General features: G+C 36.8%; 1 protein-coding gene across 1 annotated transcript in view; it reads right to left on the reverse strand.

Moving 5' to 3' along the window:
* Positions 1 to 8,840: 8,840 nt before the first annotated feature.
* Positions 8,841 to 23,220, reverse strand: part of Cdc27 (cell division cycle 27) — a 68,524-nt gene continuing 54,144 nt past the window's right edge. The window contains exons 15-19 of the mRNA XM_019209483.2: positions 21,651 to 21,768; positions 20,420 to 20,548; positions 13,347 to 13,421; positions 12,407 to 12,563; positions 8,841 to 11,117 (exon numbers count right to left, since the gene is read on the reverse strand). Of these exons, the coding sequence (XP_019065028.1) occupies positions 11,035 to 11,117; positions 12,407 to 12,563; positions 13,347 to 13,421; positions 20,420 to 20,548; positions 21,651 to 21,768 (562 nt within the window). The 3' untranslated portion in view covers positions 8,841 to 11,034. The remainder of the gene's footprint in view (positions 11,118 to 12,406; positions 12,564 to 13,346; positions 13,422 to 20,419; positions 20,549 to 21,650; positions 21,769 to 23,220) is intronic.

The following is a 23,220-nucleotide window of genomic DNA, read 5'->3' on the forward strand; positions in this document are numbered from 1 at the left end:
TTTTTTTTTTTTTTTTTTTTTTTTTTTTTTCGGTGCTGGGGATTGAGCTCAGGACCTTGTGCATGCCAGGCAGGCACAGTGCCACTGAGGTACATCCCCAGCCCAAAAGGGTACATTTTTTTGACAGGGTCTCATGTATTTCAGGGTGGCCTTGAACTCATAATCCTCCTGCCTCAGCCTCCTAAGTGTTGGGATTACAGGCATACACAGCCAATTGTTGGCTTTTTACCTTATAACATCTTTTGGAAATTAACCAATACTAGTTCATTCAGAGCATCTTCATGTCTTCTTTTTCTTGTTTTCATTGCTAGGGAGCGAACACAAAATCTCACACATGCTAGGCAAGCACTCTGCCACTGAGCCATACATATGCCTGCCATCTTCATTTGTGTGTGTGTGTGTGTGTGTACAGAATCCAGGGTCACTCTACTGCTGAGCTATATCTCTGGCCTTTTGTTTGTTTATTTTATTTTTTTAACATTCACACAAAAAACATTTTATAGAAAAACCAAAGATAAAGTAATTCTTAATATAACTATTACTTAATGCAACTATAAACTCCACCGTAAACACAACCTCAGAAATGAGAAGAAATACATTTCCCTGGTTAAAAGCACAATCAGGAACATATTTTCTTTGTAAAAATAAAAAAAACATACAAATACATGCTTAAATCACAACACAAAAAAAGTTCTGCAAAAAAGAAACAAGACTCACATAACACTAAGTGAAACATCTACTCACTGCTACACATGAAAAGGGTCAGATCATCAGGAAGAGTCAGACAGGTGTTCATTTATTTTTTGTTTTTGGTACTAGGGATCGAACTCAGGACCTTGTGCCTGCCTGGTGCAGTGCCACTGAGCTCCCCTCCCACTTTAAAAAAAACAAAAACCAACTTTTTTTTTAGCCAGGTGCGGTGGCACAGGCCTGTAATCCCAACTATTCAGGAGGCGGAGGCAGAAAGATCACTGTAAGTTCAAAGCCAGACTGGCTTCAAACTGGTGGCAATCCTCCTGCCTCAGCATCCTGGGTGCTGGGCATGTGGCATGAGGCACTATGCTTCTTTTTTTTCCCTTTATAACTACATAGAACTCCTTTGAATACATATCAGTTTACCCAACCTATCTCCTAACTTTGAACATTTGCATAGTTCCCAATATTTGCAATATCAAATAAGCACATTTATATTTTTGTATTGTCCAGGAATATTTTCAGGTTGAATTCCCAGAGTAGATGCAGATATAGTTTTGCTAGATACTGCCAAATATCTCTCCACAGAAATCGTAGTGCCTGTTTCCCCACAGCTTCACAAACTGAATATTATATCACCATGTCTTGAATTTTTGCCAATCTGTTAAGTGAGAAATTGGATCCCTGCTGGCTTTGTTTGTTTGCTTGTTTTGTTTTTTTTCCTTTTGTGGTCCCAGAGGTTGAACCCTTTGTGCTGTGCTACATATCATCCCAGACTTCTCAGTGTAGTTTGAAAATTTTTTATGGCTTTTTTTTGTGGGGGGTGTTGGTTCTGGGTATTGAATCCACGGCCTGTTGCGTGCTAATCAGGCGCTCTCTCACGGAGGTATAGCCTCAGTTTGTTTCTTTTTTCTAGTACTAAGGTTAACCTAGGGAGGTCTGAGTTACATCCCCAAGCTTTTGTACTTTGAGACAGCGTCTTGCTAAGTTTCCTAGGCTGGCCTTGAACTTGCTATCCTCCTGCCTCAGCGTGGGATCCTTGTGCCATCATGCCAGCCTCATTTCTTTTCTTTTTTTCTTGTTTAGGTTTTTAAAAATTCCCTTTATTGTCTGAAGAATGTTGGGGATCAGAGTAGAAACAGTCCAATTAGAATATGGTGCTTATACCCGGATACGCGTATTTGATTTTATACTTTAAATGTGACAGATGTTTTGGGAGGAAAAAAATGTTTCTTAAAGAAACCAGTTAGATCATTCATTAACAGTCCAGAGGAAAGTCCACAACTGCTACCCGGGCATTAGAGACAGCAAGAATTAGACAGATTTGGAGTACATTATAGAAGCAATTTTTGGCCCTGGCAGCTGGGAGCAGAGCAACATGGGTTACTGAAACCGGAGGACCAGAAAAAGGAGAAACTCTGGCTGACAGCATTTGAAATAAACTGCAGGGGTGAAGAATTCGGATTCACTCAAGTTACATTTTGCGATGCCTATTTAGACATACAAGGTAGCACTGAGCAAAGCAAAATAACTTTTGTTGCTTTCTCAGGCCTCTATGGGGAAGGACCAAGTTGTCTCAGCGGGGGAAGATCCTGCTAAGAGCAGATGAGAGCCGCTGAACATGTGCTTTTAAAGTTCTGAAGCCGGTTTTTCCCCTGGATGAGGATGACTGTACTGCTCATCTGTCTCAGAGATTAATCCCACCAGACAGGAATATCCTGCTACTGTTGGGATCTATGTCCACAGTTGATCCCAAAACCAGACTCTCGCATGTAACACAGACTCTACAAGACACTGCCATTCAGAGTGACGGGAATAACAGTGCTGACACAGGATAGAGATTAACAAGTAGAAAATGACACTTCACAGATAGCTCTCAAAATACAAAGGGGCCGGGCATTTAACTCAGTGGCACCTGCCTCACAAAGTGCCGGGTCCCAAGTTCGATCCCCAGTACCAAAACCAAACCAAACCAAAGCAAACAAAAACCAAAGGATATTGTGTATTCCTTTAGTTCTTTCAGTTTTTTTTTGTTGCTTTTCTATTATTTCCTGCTGCCAAGAAACCTCATCAAGGAAGTTGGTCTCATCTTCATCTAAACCTCTATGTTTTTGAATTTGAACTGCTCTTTATATTCCTGCTGCTGCCTGTCTTTCTGTTCCTGTCATCTTTCATAGAGAGATGGAGGGTCTCACAACTCCTCTGGACACTCTTTGGGATCTTCATGTTTTCGAACTTTCTCCCATTTTTATTGTCTCCTTTTGTGCCATTCATCTAATTCTGCCTCAGACACAAACCGCTTTTTAATAACAAGGTTGCCAACATCCCCTCCATCCATAATGAAAAGAATATCTACCTCACCCTAGCACCAACAAGGCCACTCACTCTGAGAGAGGGAGAGGGAGGGAGAGAGGGCCTCACACTAAATTGCCTAGACAGGACTTGAACTTGTGATCCTCCTTCCCCAGTCTCCTGAGTAGCTGGGATTATTAAAGGTGGGCCACCATGGCTTGCCTTTCAAATGCTTTTTTTTTTTTTCCGGTACCGGGGATCAAACTCGGGTCCTTGCGCTTGCGAGGCAGGCCACCAAACCACTGAGCTAAATCCCTGGCCCTCAAATGCTTTTTAAAGGATATTTCTTTCCTTCAGGTGTGTGGGGCTTTGCGGTTGAATTTTCAGAAAACCTTCATGTTTTTACTTTTCGTAGTAGTTTTGTGCAGATGGGACTTCTGGTGCACATTGTTCCTTGGCAGAATGCTACTTGGATGTCAGCTCTGCACACAGCATAGTGATTTTAGTGGAGGGGAAAGCTTGGTGGACCCTCTCTTTTCTAGAGCCTTACACGCCGCCCCCCACTTTAAAGCACTTCTTGTACCTAACTAGTTCTCTTCCAGGAACACTGCTTCTAAGTCCGCTACCTCTGGTCCCTTATACTTTCAAGCTTTTTTCCTTGAGCCCAGGCTACGATCGCCCAAATCCCAAACTCAGAAAATTAAGGATTTTAAGATTGGGAATAAGACAATGAATGTCTGTTATTATGGCTGCTACCGTTCAATTACTGATGATTCCTGGCATGGCAAAAAAGGGGGAAAAAAGTATTTTATAGACAGATGAAAAAAGAAATGAACATTATTTGCAGATAATGGTTTAAACAGAAAATCTAGGGCCAGGGATTTAGCCCAGTGGTTCTGCTGCCTGCCTTGCAAGCACAAGGACCCGAGTTTGATCCCCGGTATCAAAAAAAAAAAAAAAAAAAAAAAGTTTAAACAGAAAAATCTACAAATAAGGAAGTTTACTAGTTGAATACAAGATCAGTTTACAAAAAGTAATGACTCATAATATTGCATTTGTTGCTTCATTTTTTTCTTTCTGGAGATGGTACCAGGGATTGGAATCAGGACCTTGCGCTTGCGAGGCAGGCAGCAGAACCAGAGCTAAACCCTTAGCTCTTTCTGGAGATCTGATTTGTACTTCCTCTAAATCCTTTACTCCATTCTCCTCTGTCTCACACAGTGCTACAACCTTCTTTCCTTGCCTTACCACAGACCCACGGTGGTAGAACTCTTGCTGGGAATGTTTTTGCTACTTTTAGGTAATCTGAAGTTATAGTTTTCTAGTAATGAAAGCACAAGCCCTGTATAATTTTTGTTTTACTTTTTTTTTTATGGTTCTAGGAGGGTGAGGGACAGATTCATAATTAGGCTAATGGTATTGTTCTCCAGCTCCAGAGATCTTAACATGCTTAACAGATACATTTCAGTACCTAGTCATGATGAAAACTAGCAGTAGAAAGGAGGTATCTTAAGTGATATAATCAGTAGTTATAAATGGTAGTTGAAGTGCAGGTGCTGCAAATGAGAATGGTATTATCAAAGGTAACATACTGTAATAAACATCTTTCCATAAAATCCAACTGACAGTAAAGGTCAAATGAGAAAATTAAGGATTTTCTTTAAGATTGGGAATAAGATAATTAATGTTTGTTATGATGGCTGCTATAATTCAATATATTGATGATTCCTGGCATAGCAGAAAAGGAAAAAAAGAAATGAAATATTTTACACACAGATTAAAAATGATTTAACATTATTTGAAGATAACATAAGAAAGTTTACTGGTTGAATACAAGCAATGACTCTGCTCTAGCAGAATGGCAGGTGCTCTTGACTGCCCAGCCCACAGCCTTTCCTTGTTTGCCAACAAAATCTGTGTTCAACTCTAGATAAATCCTTATCTAAACTGGTCACGGAAAACCTGCAGAACTGTTTCTTGTGTTTCACCTCACTCAGTGATGTATTAATTGACAAAGTATTGAGAACATTCTTAACACTTCAGGCAATATGTTCTTTGAGTGATTGAAAAATGGTTATGCCAATCCAACTGTAAGTTTTAGATCAGGGGTTGCAAGATATTTTCTAAAAAAACACGAAATAACTACTAAGGCTTTGTACAGCGTATCTGTGACAACTCAATTCTCACTGAAGTGAGTTAAAAGCCTTAGGCAATAGGCAAACAAATGGGCAGGACTGTGTTCGAAAAACATGGAACAGCAGGGCCCCACTCGGCCTGCAGGCCAGTCTAACCTCTGGTTCTAAATCACTGGGGGCATAGATGAATAGTACAGCACTCACCTAGAATGTGTGAGTTCCTGGGTGCCATACTCAGCCCTGGAAAGGAAGAAGGAAGGAAAGACAGGAGAGGAAAGAAAAGGAAAAAGAGATAGATCTTAGTTCTATTGTTCTTCAGTGGAGCATTACCTACTTTTAAAACTTAGGGCTGGGGACATAGCTCAGTGGCAGAATGCTTTTCTACCATGGAGTGAACCACCATACCCAGCTACATTATGCATTCTTAAAGCTTTCAATTTTCTCTTCATATACAGACTTCAGCCCCAAACTTACATTCTACCTTATCACATTTGCAAAATTTTGCCCATTTTCCTGGGCATGTTTGTGCATGCCTCTAATTCTAGCCGTTGGGAGGATCACTGTAATTCAAGGCCAGTCTGGGCTATATAGAGTTTAAGTGTGTGTGTGTGTGTGTGTGTGTGTGTGTGTTGTCCATGGACCAAAACTTTGATCAAACTCCTGAGTACTTTCTAACTAGCCCAATCTTGGGCCTCTGTCCTCGTGAAATCCCATTTGAGCAAGAATCTTACTAAATCAGTTTTAAGAAAAATAACCCCGCTCTTGATATCTTAACTACCCATAATAATAATCAGCAATAATCCCATCAAGTCAGCTGAATCAGAAATCCTTCTCCTTACCATTTCTCTTGCTAAGTTTCTAACCACTGATCCCATCTTGTTCCTTGATATCAAACTTCACTTATTGAAGAGTTGAGTTCAAGCTAGGTGTGGTGGTGCCCACCCACAATCCCAGCACTTGGGAAGCTGCAGCAGGAAGAATGAGAGTTTGAGGCCAGCCTGGGATACACAGCTCAAAACCAGCCTGAGCTACATAGTGAGAAACCCTGTCTCAAATACTTAAAACAAAGACTGAAGATACACTTCCAATTATAGTGAAGAGTTAAAGCAAATCTAGACGTCGTGGTGCATGCCTGTAATTTCCATACTCAGGAGGCTGAGGCAGGAGGATTACTTTGAGTTCTACATAGTGATTTCAAGGCCAGCCTGCACTGCATAGCGACTGTCTCAAAAAACAAAAACAGTAAAGAAGCAGGAGAGAGATCAAAGCCTCATCAAATGAATGTGATACACTGAAATGTATGATTAATAATAAAAGCTTGTATGATACTAGTCTACTAGCGGAGTATTTTAAAATGCTAAATGATGTGGGAGGTGGAGCACACCTGTTATTCCAGCACTCAGGAAGCTGAGTCAGGAGTATTGAGTTTAAGGCTAGCCTGGGGTACATAGCAAATTCAAGGGTGGCCTGGACTACTTGGTGAGACGCTGTCTCAAAAAACCAAAATAAACAAGTGAATCTAGAGAGGACACTTAACAGTTAATACTAGACATAATTTGAAATATCCAGAGGACATTTCAAAACTAAATACAAGGTTTCCAACAAACAGTAATGCTACAAGTGCCCAACTATCATTTAATAACAGAATCTCGGTTTTCCTGCTTGTTAAAATGGAGTAACACCTACCTTACAGGTTGTTTCGATGGAAAATATTTTTCACGAAGGAAGTAACAGTATACTGAACAAGATCTCATTAAACATAGCTATTTAACAAACATAAACAAAGTACAAATAAAGTAGTCTCTTTAAAACTATATTGAGCTTCCATGAACCATGAATTAGCAGCTAAATAAGCCAAAGAATAATCTCACATCTAACCTTCTGTATCTTTGTTTAGCTGATGATAAACAGTTCTTAGAAGGCTGTGAAGTCTGAGTTGTCTTTATCCAGTATAAATAAAACCCTCTAGATTCTCCACATTTTTCTCCAAGATACCAAAAAATAAGCAAAAACTTCACACAAGTAAAATTTAACTTCTATTTTTTACTTCCTCCAAGTCTTGATTTTTTTTTTTTTAATTTTTTAGGTACCAGGGATCAAACTCAGGACCTCGTGCTTGCAAGGCAGGCGTGGTACCACTGAGCTAAGTCCCTGGACCCCAAGTCTTGATTTTTTTATTTGGTACTGGGGATCAAACTTGGGTCCTTGATCTTGCAAGGCAGGTGACGGCACCACTGAGCTAAATCCCCAGCCCTAAGTGTTGATTTTTAAAACAGATTTTAATTGAAATGGGGTGCTCTACCACTGTACTACCCACATCTGCATTTCCCCCTGCTCTTTTTATTACGTTGAGGCAGAGTCCAGCTGAGTTGCCCAGGGTGGCCACAAAGTTTTTCTTTTTCCTAGGACTGGTGACTGAACCCAGGGTCTTATTGCTAAGTTGCCCAGGCGGGGCTTGAATTTGTTCTTTGTTTTTGGTACTGGGAAATCAAACTCAGGACCTTGTGCTTGCGAGACAGGCAGCAGAACCACTGAGCTAAATCCCCAACTAGGCCTGAATTTGTTACTCTCTTGCCTCAGCCTCCTTGAGTGTGGGGTTACAAGTGTGCATCACCACACCTGGCTGGCCCGGAACTGCTGATCCTATTGGACTGTGCCCAGCTTTGTGTCCACTTCAGAAGAATTTCAGAAATCACACAAAGAGCAAGCATTTAATTTACTAAGTTGTAGCTATTGATAAGGAGTTTCTATAGTTTGAATAAAATATATTCTAAAACTTGCCACTGTTTTTTGTCATATTTATTTTGAAATTCCAAATAATACTAAAAAGGTGTATGAACTTTTAAAAAAAATATGAGGGTGTAAATAAAAAATTAGAGAATTACCGCCCTAGATTTTTGTAGAACATAAAATTGTAATCTTTCACTACTATTCTACTGTGCCTTACTATAAAAAAATACAGACGGCACAGATCTGATATAGCTTTAACAACTTGATTATAAATTGCTTTCAAAAGTAATTTATTTGGATTTTCCATATTCTTTAATGAATTGCAAATATATTAACAGAAAAGCCCCCCCAAGACTGTACAATTTCTGAAATAAGTCAGGAAAAGCAAAAAGACACAAAATTACATTGTTTCAATGCAAATAGAACACACACACATCATACCCACACTTGCATTTTCCCAGGTTTTCACAAAGAAAACGAGTCACTGTTTTTCTTAGTGAAGACCCATACTATATTCTGACTAATCAGAGACTTTGAAACTGTTTTCTTCCAAAAAAGTATTTTTAATAGACTAAATACTGGTTATCACTGAGTTTTTGTTTAAGATACAACAGCAGCATGGTTTAAAACGTTACTTGCAGTTTTTGGAAAAAATAAAAAATTTAAAGTAATGTAATACAGAAAATAGGGGCCACCTTTCATTATTTTTGAATACCATTGTTTTCTTGAAAAAATAATTCAACCTTCTAAAATCCCAGAGTAATAATTTTTCCATGGGGGGAAAAATTCAATGCCATAACTTCTGACCCAAAGCATGTATGCATGTTTGTGTGTTTTGTGTGAAAAGCTTAAACAGAAAAAAGATATCAAAGTACATATAGCGTCTTCAATTTCCTTCAAAGTATCTTCTGAAATATGAAGCAAACTTGCCTGACCAAAATGTGTTTCTTGTTTTCTGATCCCTGTTTGATGCAAAAAAAAAAAAAAAAAAAAAAAAAAAGAGAGAGAGAGAAGAAAAAGGGGGGAAAAAGAAAAGAAAAAAAAAAGCAAGAAATTACTAGGTGAGAAATAAAGCTTACAATAAGTAAATTATTTCAAATGTAGTTACAAGGGAAAAATAAATCAGGCCAAGTGTGGGCCGAGAGTCCTTCAGCCGGCCCTTGCCATGCTGTGCCATCTTTTTATCCTTGGTCTCAGAATCAGTACCAGAAAGTCTCACTGGCACAGGACATAAATTTCTACTACAAAAAGATAACTATACATCAGCAAATTACATTCTTAGGTTAGCTTTCTCCAGGTTTTATAATACAGAACTCAGGTTGAAACTTTTTATGAAATTCTGGATCTGGTAAGTGTTATATAGCTGGCTTATGATTTGTTAATTAAAAAAATAAAAGAATAAAAAAATTAAACATTACAGAACTAATGGATAATAAAATGGAATATTTGTTAGAATCCAAGTGCTAGCCTTTGGGAATTTTTAATGGTATAAACTTATTCCCAGCTTTTCCTTTTCTTTATAAATTATTATTACTTTTTAGACAGCACATAAACATAGATTTAGGAAATTTTGTTAAATGTCTCTCTGGTACCTAATACCTAATCAAAGACTGACTTGAATTGATTTATAATGGTATCTAGTCCATGTTTGGTGAGATTAACAGTAAATGACAGAAAAATATTGAGTCTAAGGCTAAATTTTTTTTCACATCTTTTGTAATCCACCATATTTTCACAGCTTGACTAACAAGTACAGGTAACCAGTAGGTAAGTTTGTCCTTCATCAAATAATCCAAAATAATAACTGTAGGCCTGTCATTCATAAGAAAGTATAATTCATTATATTGATATTGGCACTTAATAAAATGTTAGCAACTAAAGTTTCTCTAAAATTTTAAATACATTACAGTAAAGGAGATACACAATTTAAGACTGTTTAAATCTGTTATTGTGACATTTCAATAATTCCCATTTTATATGCATAATTAGATCTTTAAAATTGTGGCCATTTCCCAAAGACATCAACCTATATTATAATGATCTCAAGAGAGAACCTGTCTCCTTCAAATGAATTTTTCTCCCCCAAGCTAAAAATCTCTAATATCCTACACTCAATTACTCTCATTAAAAGTTCTGATGACTCGGATTATTCAAAGTAACCAGAAGCACAGAGGTGAAAAGAATGGAAATAACCTCAACAAAGGTAAGCACACCTTGCACTCTGTTTAAACATTCAGAAGTCAAAAGGGATACTGTCGTGAACAAATGTAGATTTGAGGTGATGGTACAATTTTGATTGTATTAAGGCTTCCGCTATCATGATCTCTTAAAGTCTCTCTGTAATGCTACCATACTGATGGTGACTCTAAGTGGTTATTAAGGGCGTTATTTTGGCTTTTCAGTGGGGAGTCACTCTATAATCTCTGAATGTTAAAGGTGATCCCACAGAATTCAGAGAGAATAGACAATATGGTAGGGACCAATTTGAAACTGTAATACCAAGACAACAGTGATCAACACTTTGCAGCAAGATGAAAAAGTTAAAATTCTTGGTAAGATATTAAAGCATTCTTGCCAAGAGTAAATGTACACTGTATGGAAGGAGATCTGATTCCTACATATGATCAGACTATGCCCATTATATTTGTTCACAGGAGACACTCTGAGTTTAAGGTAATTTACATTCCTTGGCAATCAAGTTATTCTGTTATAGGCAATGTCTTTTATTGTTCCATCTGGCACTTGCTAACACCATTCTTGAAGAACCTACACATGAAGGTAGGTCACTCTGTTTATCAAGAACAGAACCAAATAAAAACAATTTTCTGGAAAAATGACCAAGCTGGTTCATCAGTATTTTCCATATCTAAAGGTTCCTTCAAGATAAAACATAACTCTTCCTCTCATGATAGCTTTGCAACTAAAAGAGATTAAAGAAAAAAGCAAGTTCCCACCCTACCCCCCTAAACTGTCATTCATACTGGTAAAAGAGCCAGTCTTGTTAGCAGCTAAATATTGCACTGCCTTTCATTCTCTGTACAGTCGGGGTCCCATGAAAGTGGCACACTCATGGTGTGACAAATGGTGATACTGCCGGCTCAAGAGTGAAGACTCAGCGTACGGAGGGACAAGGACACATCAGCACTGGTTACATGTCCAGTCGTCAAAGTCTGATTTCCAGAAGTCAAAATTCATCACTTTCAGCTGCATGAAGTTGTGTGTCGTCTGCATCTGTCATGCTGCTCTCCTGGGATTCATCTGTTCCCACTTTAAAAATGAAACAAAAGTCTACAGTAAGATGTCTGATAAATACATCTTGTTGCTTCATGAAAAAAAAAAACCCACAAATACTATATTAAAAAAGCACATTATATTCAGAATAATCCTAAATAAAGTCCATCAAAAATTCTAATATTCTCTTTTTTTGTTTTGAGACAGGGTCTCGCTATATAGTTCAAGCTGGCCTTGAACTCATTTGTAGTCCAGGCTGGCTTTAAAAGTGCAGCAATCCTGGATTATGGGTGGTCACCACCACTCCCAGATTCAAATATCCCTTAATAAAATGCAATTCCTTATTGTACAGCATGACTGAAATTAATTCATTGTATTTAACCTTTAAGGTTTTCAACTGCTAAAACTGTCTCCCGAATCAATTCCTTATTCTTCCCTAAAAATTAAGAAATAGTTCTCTGAGACCAAAAACCTAACATTTCCTTTAACCCACAAATATCCACTTTGTAAATGATCTTTGCTAGTTCACAGAAATATAGGATCCAATCTTTAGTTTACAAAGGATTATTGGACTATAGGATTGATAGTTTTCCTTTTCTTTGGGAAGGAGGCAAGGTCTCATGTAGTTCAGGCTGGCCTTCAACTGACTATGTAGATCAGGCTGGCACTGGACTCAGCAATCCTCCTGTCTCAGGCTCCTGAGTGCTGGGATTACAGGTGTACACTACTACACTTAGCTGGACTGATAGTTTTAAGTCTTTCACCAAATTCTCTGCAACAAGGGCATATAATAAGAATTTATATGATCATAAATTTCTCAATTCTCCTATTAAATTATGGATACATTAAGTCTTGGTTCTTATTAGTTATTTGAAAATATACACTCAATTTAGAGATAAAGTATGAACTGCTTTAAAATATAATTCTTTGCTCTCTTCCCTTGACCCCCTAAATTTATATTTACATTAAGCATGTTTGGATTTTGGATGTCTCAGTGATGCAGACTTTGAACAACTACTACTACAGATCTGTCAAGGCTTCAAAATGTAACAAGTTTATTATTATTTATTAAGCATTTATTTATTAGTCTCAGTTCTGGATCTAGTCTACTGTGACTCTGACTAATCCAATGCTCAATTTGAGTTTGAATAAGTAACTATTACCTGACTCTATTTGCACTTAGATATTACATCACCCTATTCAATTTCTCTAAAATTCCATTTGATATAAAGAAAATACCAGAGCTAGAAAAAGTAAAAAAGCAGCCCACAAACTCTTAGGAAGTTAGCTTTCTGAATACTCAAAACCCTACATACAATACTCACTGATCTGTTCTTCTTGGGTTATAGGTTCCTCATCATCTGGAAGATAGCGCTTATCGATTGCCTCCTTAATCTGGTTATTGGCTCCTTTAGGGTCTAAATCCATAGCCCAAGAGAAATTCATCAGGGCGAGGTGCGTTTGACCTAACTTCTTGTAAACCTAAAAATAAACAGCAGCACTACATTTTTCATTAAGTTGTGAACTTCAGCTATAAAAATCCTAAAAATTTATACTATAAATTAGGCTCCTGATTTAAGAGTTCTAAATTAATTCTGATGGGTAGGAAATTTTCGTCTTACCAATAAACTCATACTAGTTTTACAGTTCTTTTTAAATATAATCAGATATTATTTTCAAAATGCTTGCTTCTTTTAGGTAGTGAGTTTTTAATAAATTTCACTGAGCAGAATATGAACAATGGAAAAAATGGAATATAAAAGCTGCTTGATGAACATTCATTTACACTGATTTTAATGGGATTACCGCAACTCTTTTAATACTTGGCCATGGTACCCAGCACGTTAGGGGGCCAAGTCTGTAAAATCCTGACCAGTCTTGTCCTTGGCAATCTTAGAAGCAATTTCCTCTAATTAAGACAACACAGTGCTACTGATTCTCTTCTGAGTGATTTATAAATATTTTATTGAGAATTGGAAGTTAAGGGCTTTCTAGGAGGTAGTCCAGTTATGAGCTCACTGCTGGCCTGGGGCTGCAAATGCTAATCTACTTTAAATAGCACAGCAAGGTTCAGATTATGGGGTGTGTTTTGCTCCTTCTTTAGGGTATCATCTTCTTAAATGCAACAATAGAACTAAATCCATTATTCTTGGAGCACTCTGTTAAATTTGCTTAATAAACATAAAATAAATATTATATTTATTCTTTAAAAGTTAGTATTTGTTATGAAAGTTAACAGTGTAGGATCATGACCCAAATCTTTACCTTTCCTATTAAGAAGTAAACAAGAGATTCTTTGGGAACAATCTGTTTCAATTCTTCAAGTTCTTGTAAAGCAGACTGAAAAAGGCAAAGAAAAACCTTAGAGTAGTAAAAATTTACAAAATTTCAACTAATCAAGTGTTTTCCAAAGCATCCTAATTAAAGCTTACTAGATCTTAATTCATGTGCTTCTATATTGCATTAATTCTTATTAAAATAAAATATACAAAAACACTATGTGACAACAGAACTAGGAACTGGCAGGATTCACCAGAGTACATTTAACACACATACACATACTACTTTGTGAAAGAAGCAGGCGGTAACAACCCTTGTTTTTGTTACAAGTGTAGTTAACATTAATAACCTCACTGCATGCCAGGCCTGGTGATGAATGCCTGTAGTCCTATGTGCAGCCTGACAGGCTGAGGCAGAAGTATTTCTGTGAATTCAAGGTGAGCCTAGGCTACACAGTGAGTTCAAGACCAGCCCAAGATACATCAAGACTCTGTTTCACAACCCAACAAACCAACAAACCTACCCACCTTGGATCCCCCAAGTAAGATACTATCTCATTTTTCACCTAGTAAATGAACAAAAATGAAAACAATTTTATGTGACATAAGTTAGCACAAACAAGAGGAAATACTCTCAGTGGCAGTGTTAAGATAATGCAACCTGTTTGTGAAGATAATTTTTTTTTTTTTGGAGCAAGGTCTCACTCGCTATATAGTCTAGGCTGGCCTAGAAATTACTCTGTAACTACTCCTGGCAATCCTCCTGCCTCAGCCTCTCCAGTGCTGGGATTATAGGTGTATGCCACCATGCCCACCTTATAAGGACAATTTTTAACAAGTTAAAATCTGCCTGTAACCAGAGATTCAGCAATCCCACTATAAAGAATCTTTCTTAGGGATATACTAAAAAAGAAAAGAAAAGAAAAAATTCACCAAGTCACCCCCCTACCTTTTCATTGCAGTACTAGGGATGGAACCTAGGGACACTCTACCACTGAGCTATACTATCAGACTTACAGATTTACTTATTTATTTGTCCTGCACATTGAACACAGGGATTTTGAGCTGAGCCACATCCCTACCCCCTCTCCTTTTTTGGGAGGTCCATCCCCTTTCTTATTCTGAAGTAGCTTTTCCAGTTGGGATTGCCGGTGTGTGCTAGCATGCTTGGCACCAAGTCATCATACAGTTTAAGAACATTCAGCCTAACATCATTTTTATTGTAAAACACTACATCATGGTATCTAACTTCAGCCTAGTTAAATAAATCCTGGTCCGTTTTTCATGGAGTAATAGGTCTATCTATAGGTGTTAAAACTGTCGTTTACAAAAAACAAAAACAAGGTGTAAGTTCTGCGTCCATGTGTCAAACCATACACAACACCCCATACACATAATACACTTAAGTGGGTTTATATAAAGTATTTACAAAATACATTTATGTGAATGTATGCATTTTTGCCCCTGGCACATATATGCCTCCAAATGAGGTAAGAATGTTTTAATCTACAGGGAGGGAATGAGTGACAATGGGAGAGGGTCCAGGCCACATATGGAGCCTTTTATTTTTCATTTGGTAATATTCTCTACTTTTTGAATTTTCTATTCTTATGAATATTTTACTTTATTCTCATGTCCACAGAGATTATTTGTCTTTTTTTTCTAAGAATACTGGGGATTGAATCTTGGATCTTACATATGCCAGGCAAGCAATCAATCAGCTGTTTCTACTGATTTCTTTTTACATATGTACGTATGTATGTACATATGTGTATGTGTACATATATATTTTTATTTTTGAGACAGTCTTACTATGTAGCTCTCGATATCCTGTAACTTGTAACCCTCCTGCTTCAACTCCCAAGTAATGAGATTACAAGAATGTGACACAATGCTTAAAACTTTAGTTTTAATTTCTTAGAAAGAGTATAAGGATAAAGAACAGAAATACAGTGGTGCACAACTGTAATCCCAGCAACTCTGGGAGTCTGAGGTAGGAGGATTGCAAGTTTTATTTTTGCTTTTTTTTTTTTCATTAAGTTTATTGGTACATTTTAGTTATACAATACAATGACATTTATCATTGGGAACTTGTATCTTTAAACGATGTAGCTTGGTTTTTATTTTTTCCCCATTCCCCTGCATTCCCCCCTTCAACCCTTTCACCCCTCTCTATTTACAAAGACTTTGTTTCCATATTTTTAGGAGGATTGCAAGTTTGAGCCCAGCCTTTGCAATTAATACAAAACCAAACCAAACCAACTCCAACCCCAATCCCAAACCCAAACAGGCTAGAGATGTAGCTCGGTGGGAAAGCCCTGGGTTTCATCAATTCTCAGTAACAGTGCTGGTGGTGGGAAAGCTATGTCTTCTAAGCTAACATGTACGTGGACAATCTAGGGCATCCTGAACACCTCTCATCCCCTTTCCAACCGCTGGCAACATGAAAGAAACTCAAAGCAAATGACAGGTTGGATGTTTGAGAATCAAACCTATTTGTTAAGGAATAAAAAAGTTTATTACAAATGATAATTTTCTATGGTAGATTTGTTCCTTCTTTCCATAATATTAAATAATGTAGAATATCTATGGAATGGTTATCAAAATAAAAGATGCATGATCATGGATATTAACTATTTAAGACCTTGAGTTATACCTACAAATATTATGAAATTCTGATGAAATGTGTTTCACAACAAAGAGGCCTAAAACTGATTTTGATACTTTAGGCAGAATTTCTCATACTTTTTAGTCAGAATTAACATAACAAAACAAAACAAAACAAAAACTGCACACACAAAAAAAACAACTCATGATACCAGATGTACCAGGACATTTATATTTTTTTTTTTTTGTTGCTTTTTTAGACAGGGTCTTGCTATGTTGCCTGGGCTAGTTTCAAACTTGTGAGCTCCAGTGATTCTCTTGCCTCAGCCTCCAAAGCAGCTGGGACTGCAGTCATACACCACCACATCTCTCCAGGATGTTCTTAAAGTTTACCAAGGAACCCAATATAACCCAATTGTTAATATGGGTTATATCTATCACACTTATCAGAAATTAAAAGTGACAAGATTTGAAAATATTACTAATTTAAAACAAACCTATTACATGCCTATATGTGTATGTGTATATGTGTGTGTGTGTACATATTTATGTGCATGTATGCACATATATATATATCGGGGATCAAACTCCGATCCTTGAGCTTGCAAGGCAGGCAGCAGAACCACTGAGCCAAATCCCCAGCCCTACATGCTAAAATAAATAATATATTTTTAGTGAATAATGACTGAAACTTTTTAGAACAGAAAATTAGTGAGAAGTGTAGTGATGTTTAACTTTCCCTTTTGGTGATGCTGGGGGCAGAGCCCAGGGTCAAGTGCTCTGCAAATGAGTTATATACCTAGCACCTTTCAAAATTTTTATTTTGAGACAGAGTCTAGGTAAATTGTGCAACTGGCCTCCCAACTGTGATCCTCCTGTCTCTGCCTACTGAGTAGCTAAGATTGCAGACTTAAAAAAAACCTTTTATGTAGTGTGTGTGTGTGTGTATACATATTTATGTGCATGTATGCACATATATATATATCGGGGATCAAACTCCGATCCTTGAGCTTGCAAGGCAGGCAGCAGAACCACTGAGCCAAATCCCCAGCCCTACATGCTAAAATAAATAATATATTTTTAGTGAATAATGACTGAAACTTTTTAGAACAGAAAATTAGTGAGAAGTGTAGTGATGTTTAACTTTCCCTTTTGGTGATGCTGGGGGCAGAGCCCAGGGTCAAGTGCTCTGCAAATGAGTTATATACCTAGCACCTTTCAAAATTTTTATTTTGAGACAGAGTCTAGGTAAATTGTGCAACTGGCCTCCCAACTGTGATCCTCCTGTCTCTGCCTACTGAGTAGCTAAGATTGCAGACTTAAAAAAAACCTTTTATGTAAATCTCTGATAGAAGATATTCAATCTGCTACGATACACTGTCATGTAACTTTTGGCAAATCCCACTGTCTGTCCATGATAGATAAAAGTGAAACAGGTAAGCAACACCTAGATATTTTTGTTTTGGTTTGGTTTTTTTGAGACAAAGTTTTCCTATGTAGTTCAGGCTGACCTTGAACTTACTATGTATCTCAAGCTGGCTACATAGGTGATCCTCCAGCCTTAGCCTCCCACGTCTAGTAGTACAGACTTATGCCACCATGCCCGGCTAATATCTAGGTATTTTTATGAAAGTAGTTTTGACTTTCTGGAGTCCTTAAATACGTTTGCAGACTCTAGGAAGTTCACAGTCCACACTGTGAAAATCATCACTGTTTAATCAGTATGACACATTGCAATTCTTCACGGCTAACAATACACACAACAGAGAATTGTTATGTGTTCTTTTCTATGACTATAATTTTTACCAAAATTTTATGTAACTATCATGCATCTCCCTACTTCTGGTCATTTAACTACAAAGACTCATTAAGAACTAGTATCCAATATAGCATCAAAGTTTTTACTTTTGCCCTAAAAGTCTTAAGACTTAAACGATTAGATATCAGTAGAACACAGTAAACAGGGTGCTGGCTAGAAATGCTTTGGGCACAGAGTGGGTGAAGTGGCAACCTTTTTTTTTTTTGAGACAAAGTTTCACTAGGTAGCCCAGGCTTGCAGTGAACTCCTGGCTAATCCTTCTGCCTCAGCCTCCCAAAGTATTGGGATTACAGGCATGCACCAATGTCCCCAGCATGAAGTGGCACTTTTATACCACTTGATTTCTATTCTAGGACATTTTATAAACAATCAGTAACTTTTAAAGGTCCTTCCTATAACAGTCTTCAACTTAGACCTCAAACTCATATTTATCCACACATCAGATTCATATCCCAAAATGTTTGTACCTTATGTTTCATAGCACAGACAACTGATCAGACTAAAACATGGACTTTTTTTTGGCTATATAGTTGCCATAGTTGACTTAAATTCACGATGTAGCCAAGCTGGCCTTGAATCTTCCAGCCTCAGCTTCCTGAGTGCTGGAATTACAGGTATGTGCCATGATACTGAGTTTAGAACATGAGCTTCTTGAAGCAAGTCTAAGGCTCAATTGCTTGGCATGTCTTGTAGATATGGTGGTATTAAAATGGTGTTAATAAATTGAGTAGAATCTTTCAATTAAAGAAAGTGACTACATATTTAAAGTAATACGATAATATAAACCCATGAAAATAAGTATAGGACCTCAAAGAATAAATTAAGCTGGGTGTGGTGGTACATGTCTGTGATCTCAGCACTTGAGAGGCTGAGGCAGAAGGAATGCTACAAGTTTGAGGCCAGCCTGGGCCGCAGTGCATTTAAGGTTAGCTGGAACTAAATAGTGAGACCATGTCTCAAAAAAACAAAATTTTAAAAAAGCTAAAATTTAGAAAGTGATTATTAGGCATAGTGGTGCAGAATTATAATCCCAACACTTGGGAGGCTGAGGCAGAAGGATTAGAAGTTCTAGTTCAGCAACTCAGCAAGATCCTACGTCAAAATAAAAATTAAAATAAGATTGGGGATGTAGCTCAGTGTGAAGGACCTGGGTTTAATATCCAGTACTGGAGGTTCGGGGAAGCAGGGGATAATAACTAGAACTACTGAATAAACGACAAAATAAAAACAAACAAACAAACAAAAACTATATATTTAATCCTTCTATAGATCTTCAGTAGTCATCAAAAAAGTCAGGTCATAACTAGTTTGGTACTTTTATTTTATTTTATTTATTTATTTATTTTTGGTACCAGGGATTGAACTCGGGTCCTTGCATTTCCAAGGCAGGTGACGAAACCACTGAGCTAAATCCCCAGCCCCAGTTTGGTACTTTTAAATTTTAGCAAATATCAATGTGTATGGGAAGAATATATTTCTAGAGAAAGAACTGATTTATTTATTTAGGCACCTAGAAAAACAATCTACTACAACAATAATTTGGCCCAAGTTTCTGAGTACTGTACTTCAGTTTTGCTTATTTCTATAGTAGATTTTATTCTTTTTTAGAAAGAGTTTGAATTTATTAATACAGAAACCTGAAATTTAAATAATAAATTACAGATTCATGGTTTATTTATTTTTTGGAACTGAAGATTGAACTCAGGACATTGTGCTTGTGTAGCACTGAGCTAAATCCCTACCCCTTGGATTCATGGTTTATAATTAAATAAAATTATAATAAGATCTCATGTTACTGTATGTTTCTTTTTTCTTATTCAGTTTTCCTTATGTTCTTTTCTCAATACTCTTATCAAGCTACAGAAAAGAGTGAAAGAAAAAAACATAGAGTATATCTAGTCTTCTTGTATAAGTTTGTGTAACACACTATATGTGCTTAACATAGTGAGAATATTTTTATTACTTCTTTGATTATTTGCTCACTACCTATTCTTCCTCTTGGGGAGTAATATATGTGTATTATTAAAAAAATATTGTGTGCGCATTTACACACATTTCTCATTTACACACGACAGTGCTTGCCTCTCATGTGTAAGGCCTTGGGTTTGATCCCCACCACCACCATTGAAAAAAGGAATGGCAAGAAATGTGATCACATAGCTACTAAATTCCTGGTGCCTGACACATTAGGTACTCAAGAAAATTTTCTCTCCTTTTTTCTGGTTTTTATTGGCAATCAAGTCCAAGGCTTACATATGCTAGGCAAGCACTCTATCACTGAACTATACGTGTAGTCAATAAATATTTGTTTGAATAATGCACAGATATTAATTTGTCACCTATTCACTTATTTTGATCCTAAGAGGATGGTTTAGATCTTAAAATAACTCCCTGTCTTTCTATATATAGAGTCTTTACAAGAGATAACCACATATTTCAAGATAGTTACACACCCATCTTTCCTATGAGTATTTCACAAAGAAATAAAATCACAAAAGAAAATGAAATTAACCCTTTTTAAAAATGGAGAAAATGAACTTTCAGATCAAAAATTTAAAGTACAAGAAATTTTTAGTTATTAAAAGGGACACAAAACAATACAGTGTGGAAGACAATTGAGACACATACATTACCTTATATTTTTCATTTGCAAATAAAACTGAGGCTCTGTGAAATTTGCATAGAGGGTTCTTGGGATCAATAACAATGGCTTTGTTTAGGGTATCCAAAGCCTTCTCAGATTTTTTCAGTGCGTGTTGAACCTGAAAGAAATAAAAATCTTATTAATGCTTCCTCTTCATATTTATGAATAAAGGTGAGAATACAGTAATGTGACTGAAAACCAATATAAAGGTAACAGAACTATTAAAAGAAGTTGCATGGCCTACTTGCATTGTCCACTGGGTTAAGTGGACTTTGTAATTAATCATCAAATGACTAATAGATTAAATCTTTTCCAAGAAAAACACTAGAGTCCAGAGATTCTAAATAATATGATTTGGAATGAAAACCTTGGTGCTCTAGTTACCAATTCATCATTATGTGTCCATAATGATAATCACAGTTCTATCTTTAGAGCAGGTATTTAGGTACTTTAAATCTAAAACATAAGCAAAACTTGGTTTTCCCTTTACAAGAAAAATGTGTATCATTTAGACAGATAACACATTTCCACATTTATGGTCCTATAAATATTAGGTTCTTCAAAACTTTGTTAAAGAACCTGTTGATAAACCTGTATCACTCAGAACAACGATACCTTCACCTACTTTAGGGACTTATTTAAAAAACAGGGGAAAGGAGTTGGGACTCAGTTATACAGTGCTCTTCTACACTTGATCTTAATAAAAAGGCCAAAAGCAACACAGTGATCTTCTAGCATGCAGGAAGCCCAGGGTTTGACCCCTGCACCCCAAATCTCATTCGAGTCATAACAATCCTGTGAGGTAGACAAGACAGTTATTTCTTATCATTCATAAACAGTTCTGGAAAGCTAAATGATTTGCCCAAGGGATAAGAACACACAAGTAATACTTCTTTATGCTGAGCCAAAAAAGTGTTTTAGGCTGTGAAAGACTCTTGGAATACTGTTCTAATAACAATAGCAAAAAGCCATGATTTTCGTTATAGCAATTAACAAATGTATTTATTTAGATTTATTTTGATTTTTTGAGACCGGGTCTTACTACGTAATTCAGGCTGGTATTGAACTCACTATGTAGCCCAGGCTGGCCTTGAACTTGTGGCAATTCTCTTCACTCAGCCTCCCAGGCTCTGGGATTACAAGCACGTGCCATCACACCTGGCTAATAAATATATTTTAAAAGGGAGATAACAGATCAGTAATTTTAGAAAGTTACTTACTACTCCAATGTGGCAAAGTAAAACTGAACTTTGAGGATTGATATCAAGTGCTTTCTGAAAATGCATTTCTGCAAGGCTGAATTTTTCTTGCTTGTAATAAATCATTCCTAAACCATACCTGAAAGTATAAAAGACAGTATATTATTAAATTTACAACTTTTGGCTGCTAGTTTAGTTCAATTAATAATGAACTATGCATGGTATCTGGCATTTTAATAAGCCAGTGGAAAAATACTGATGGCCTCCTAAGGGGGGCAAAAAGTATCAGTCATGGTGAACATTACTGAAAGATTTTACTTTATTTTTACTAAACCATTTTAGAAGAGATATTGTTTTTTGTTTTTTTTTTTTTTTTGTACCGGGGCTTGAACTCGGGTCCTTGCGCTTGCAAGGCAGGCCACCGAACCACTGAGCTAAATCCCCAGCCCAAGATATTGCTGTTAAGTAAAAACAAGTCAAATTAATCAAATAAAATTATGATAATGGAGAAAAAAGAAACCAAATCCTTAAACTACTACCATAATTCAGTATCTAATTTCTAATGAGTGATTATTATGTGTGTGCCAAGAACTCTGTTGAATTCTTTAGATAGTTTTGCTACGTTGCCCAGGCTAGTCTTGAACTCCTGGGCTCAACTGATCCTCCTGCCTCAGCCTGAGACTACAGGTGTGCACCTGTACAGGTGTCCTTGGCTCTGCTAAATTCTTATCTGAATTATTTCATTTAATCCTAGGGAGAGTCAAGAAGGCAGGTTCTGTTATTATTCCCACTTTCAAATTAGGAAACTGAGGCTCAGCAAAGTTACATAATTTGATTAAAATTATATGAATAAGGATTTTAGCTGTTTATGACTCTGAACCTTGAACTCCTAACAACGTTCAGTTCATTTTGCCCGAGTGCATATGCATATAAAAATTTATATCATTATAATTATAGGATACATAATGGCACCTATCTACAGCTTTCCTTCCTATTTACCATATCAAAAGCATGTTCTATGTTTATAGACTTATAATTGTTTATAACTGTTAAAGGTTATATAATAGTGTATCAGGCATTTCTTAAGAATTCTCAAAGTGTCAACTGAATACAGTATGTAAGTTTACATAAAAAGATCTCTTTTGGCCAGAAAGAGATAATAAGGAAAAAGCACCAAATGGATATGAAATAAAGCACATTCTACTTATTTCAGCAGCTTTGTTAATCATTACAGTGGTGCTATATGTAAAGAAAAGGTATAAAGACTGTACTAAAGATAGCAAAGGTAGAAATGATGAAAGAAAGGTTATTTTTTCTTTTGTTTTTTTGAGATAGGGTCTCACTATGTAGTTGAGAATGACCTGGAACTCACTATGTAGCCCAGGCTGGTCTCAACTCACAACAATTCTCCTGTCTCATCCTCCCGAGTGCTGGGATTACAGGCGTGTGCCACCACGCCCGGCTGCTTTTCTTTTCTTTTTTTTTTTTTTTTTGACTTTGGAATTCTACTAAATTTACTAGTGTTTAGCTAGATACTTAATGTTATCCAAGTAATTCAGCATTTAAATTCTTCCCAGTAAAAGCTTCACAG

The sequence above is a fragment of the Fukomys damarensis genome, unplaced genomic scaffold, assembly GCF_012274545.1.
Source record: "Fukomys damarensis isolate Sample0158 unplaced genomic scaffold, DMR_v1.0_HiC HiC_scaffold_23, whole genome shotgun sequence".
Lineage (NCBI taxonomy): Eukaryota > Metazoa > Chordata > Mammalia > Rodentia > Bathyergidae > Fukomys > Fukomys damarensis.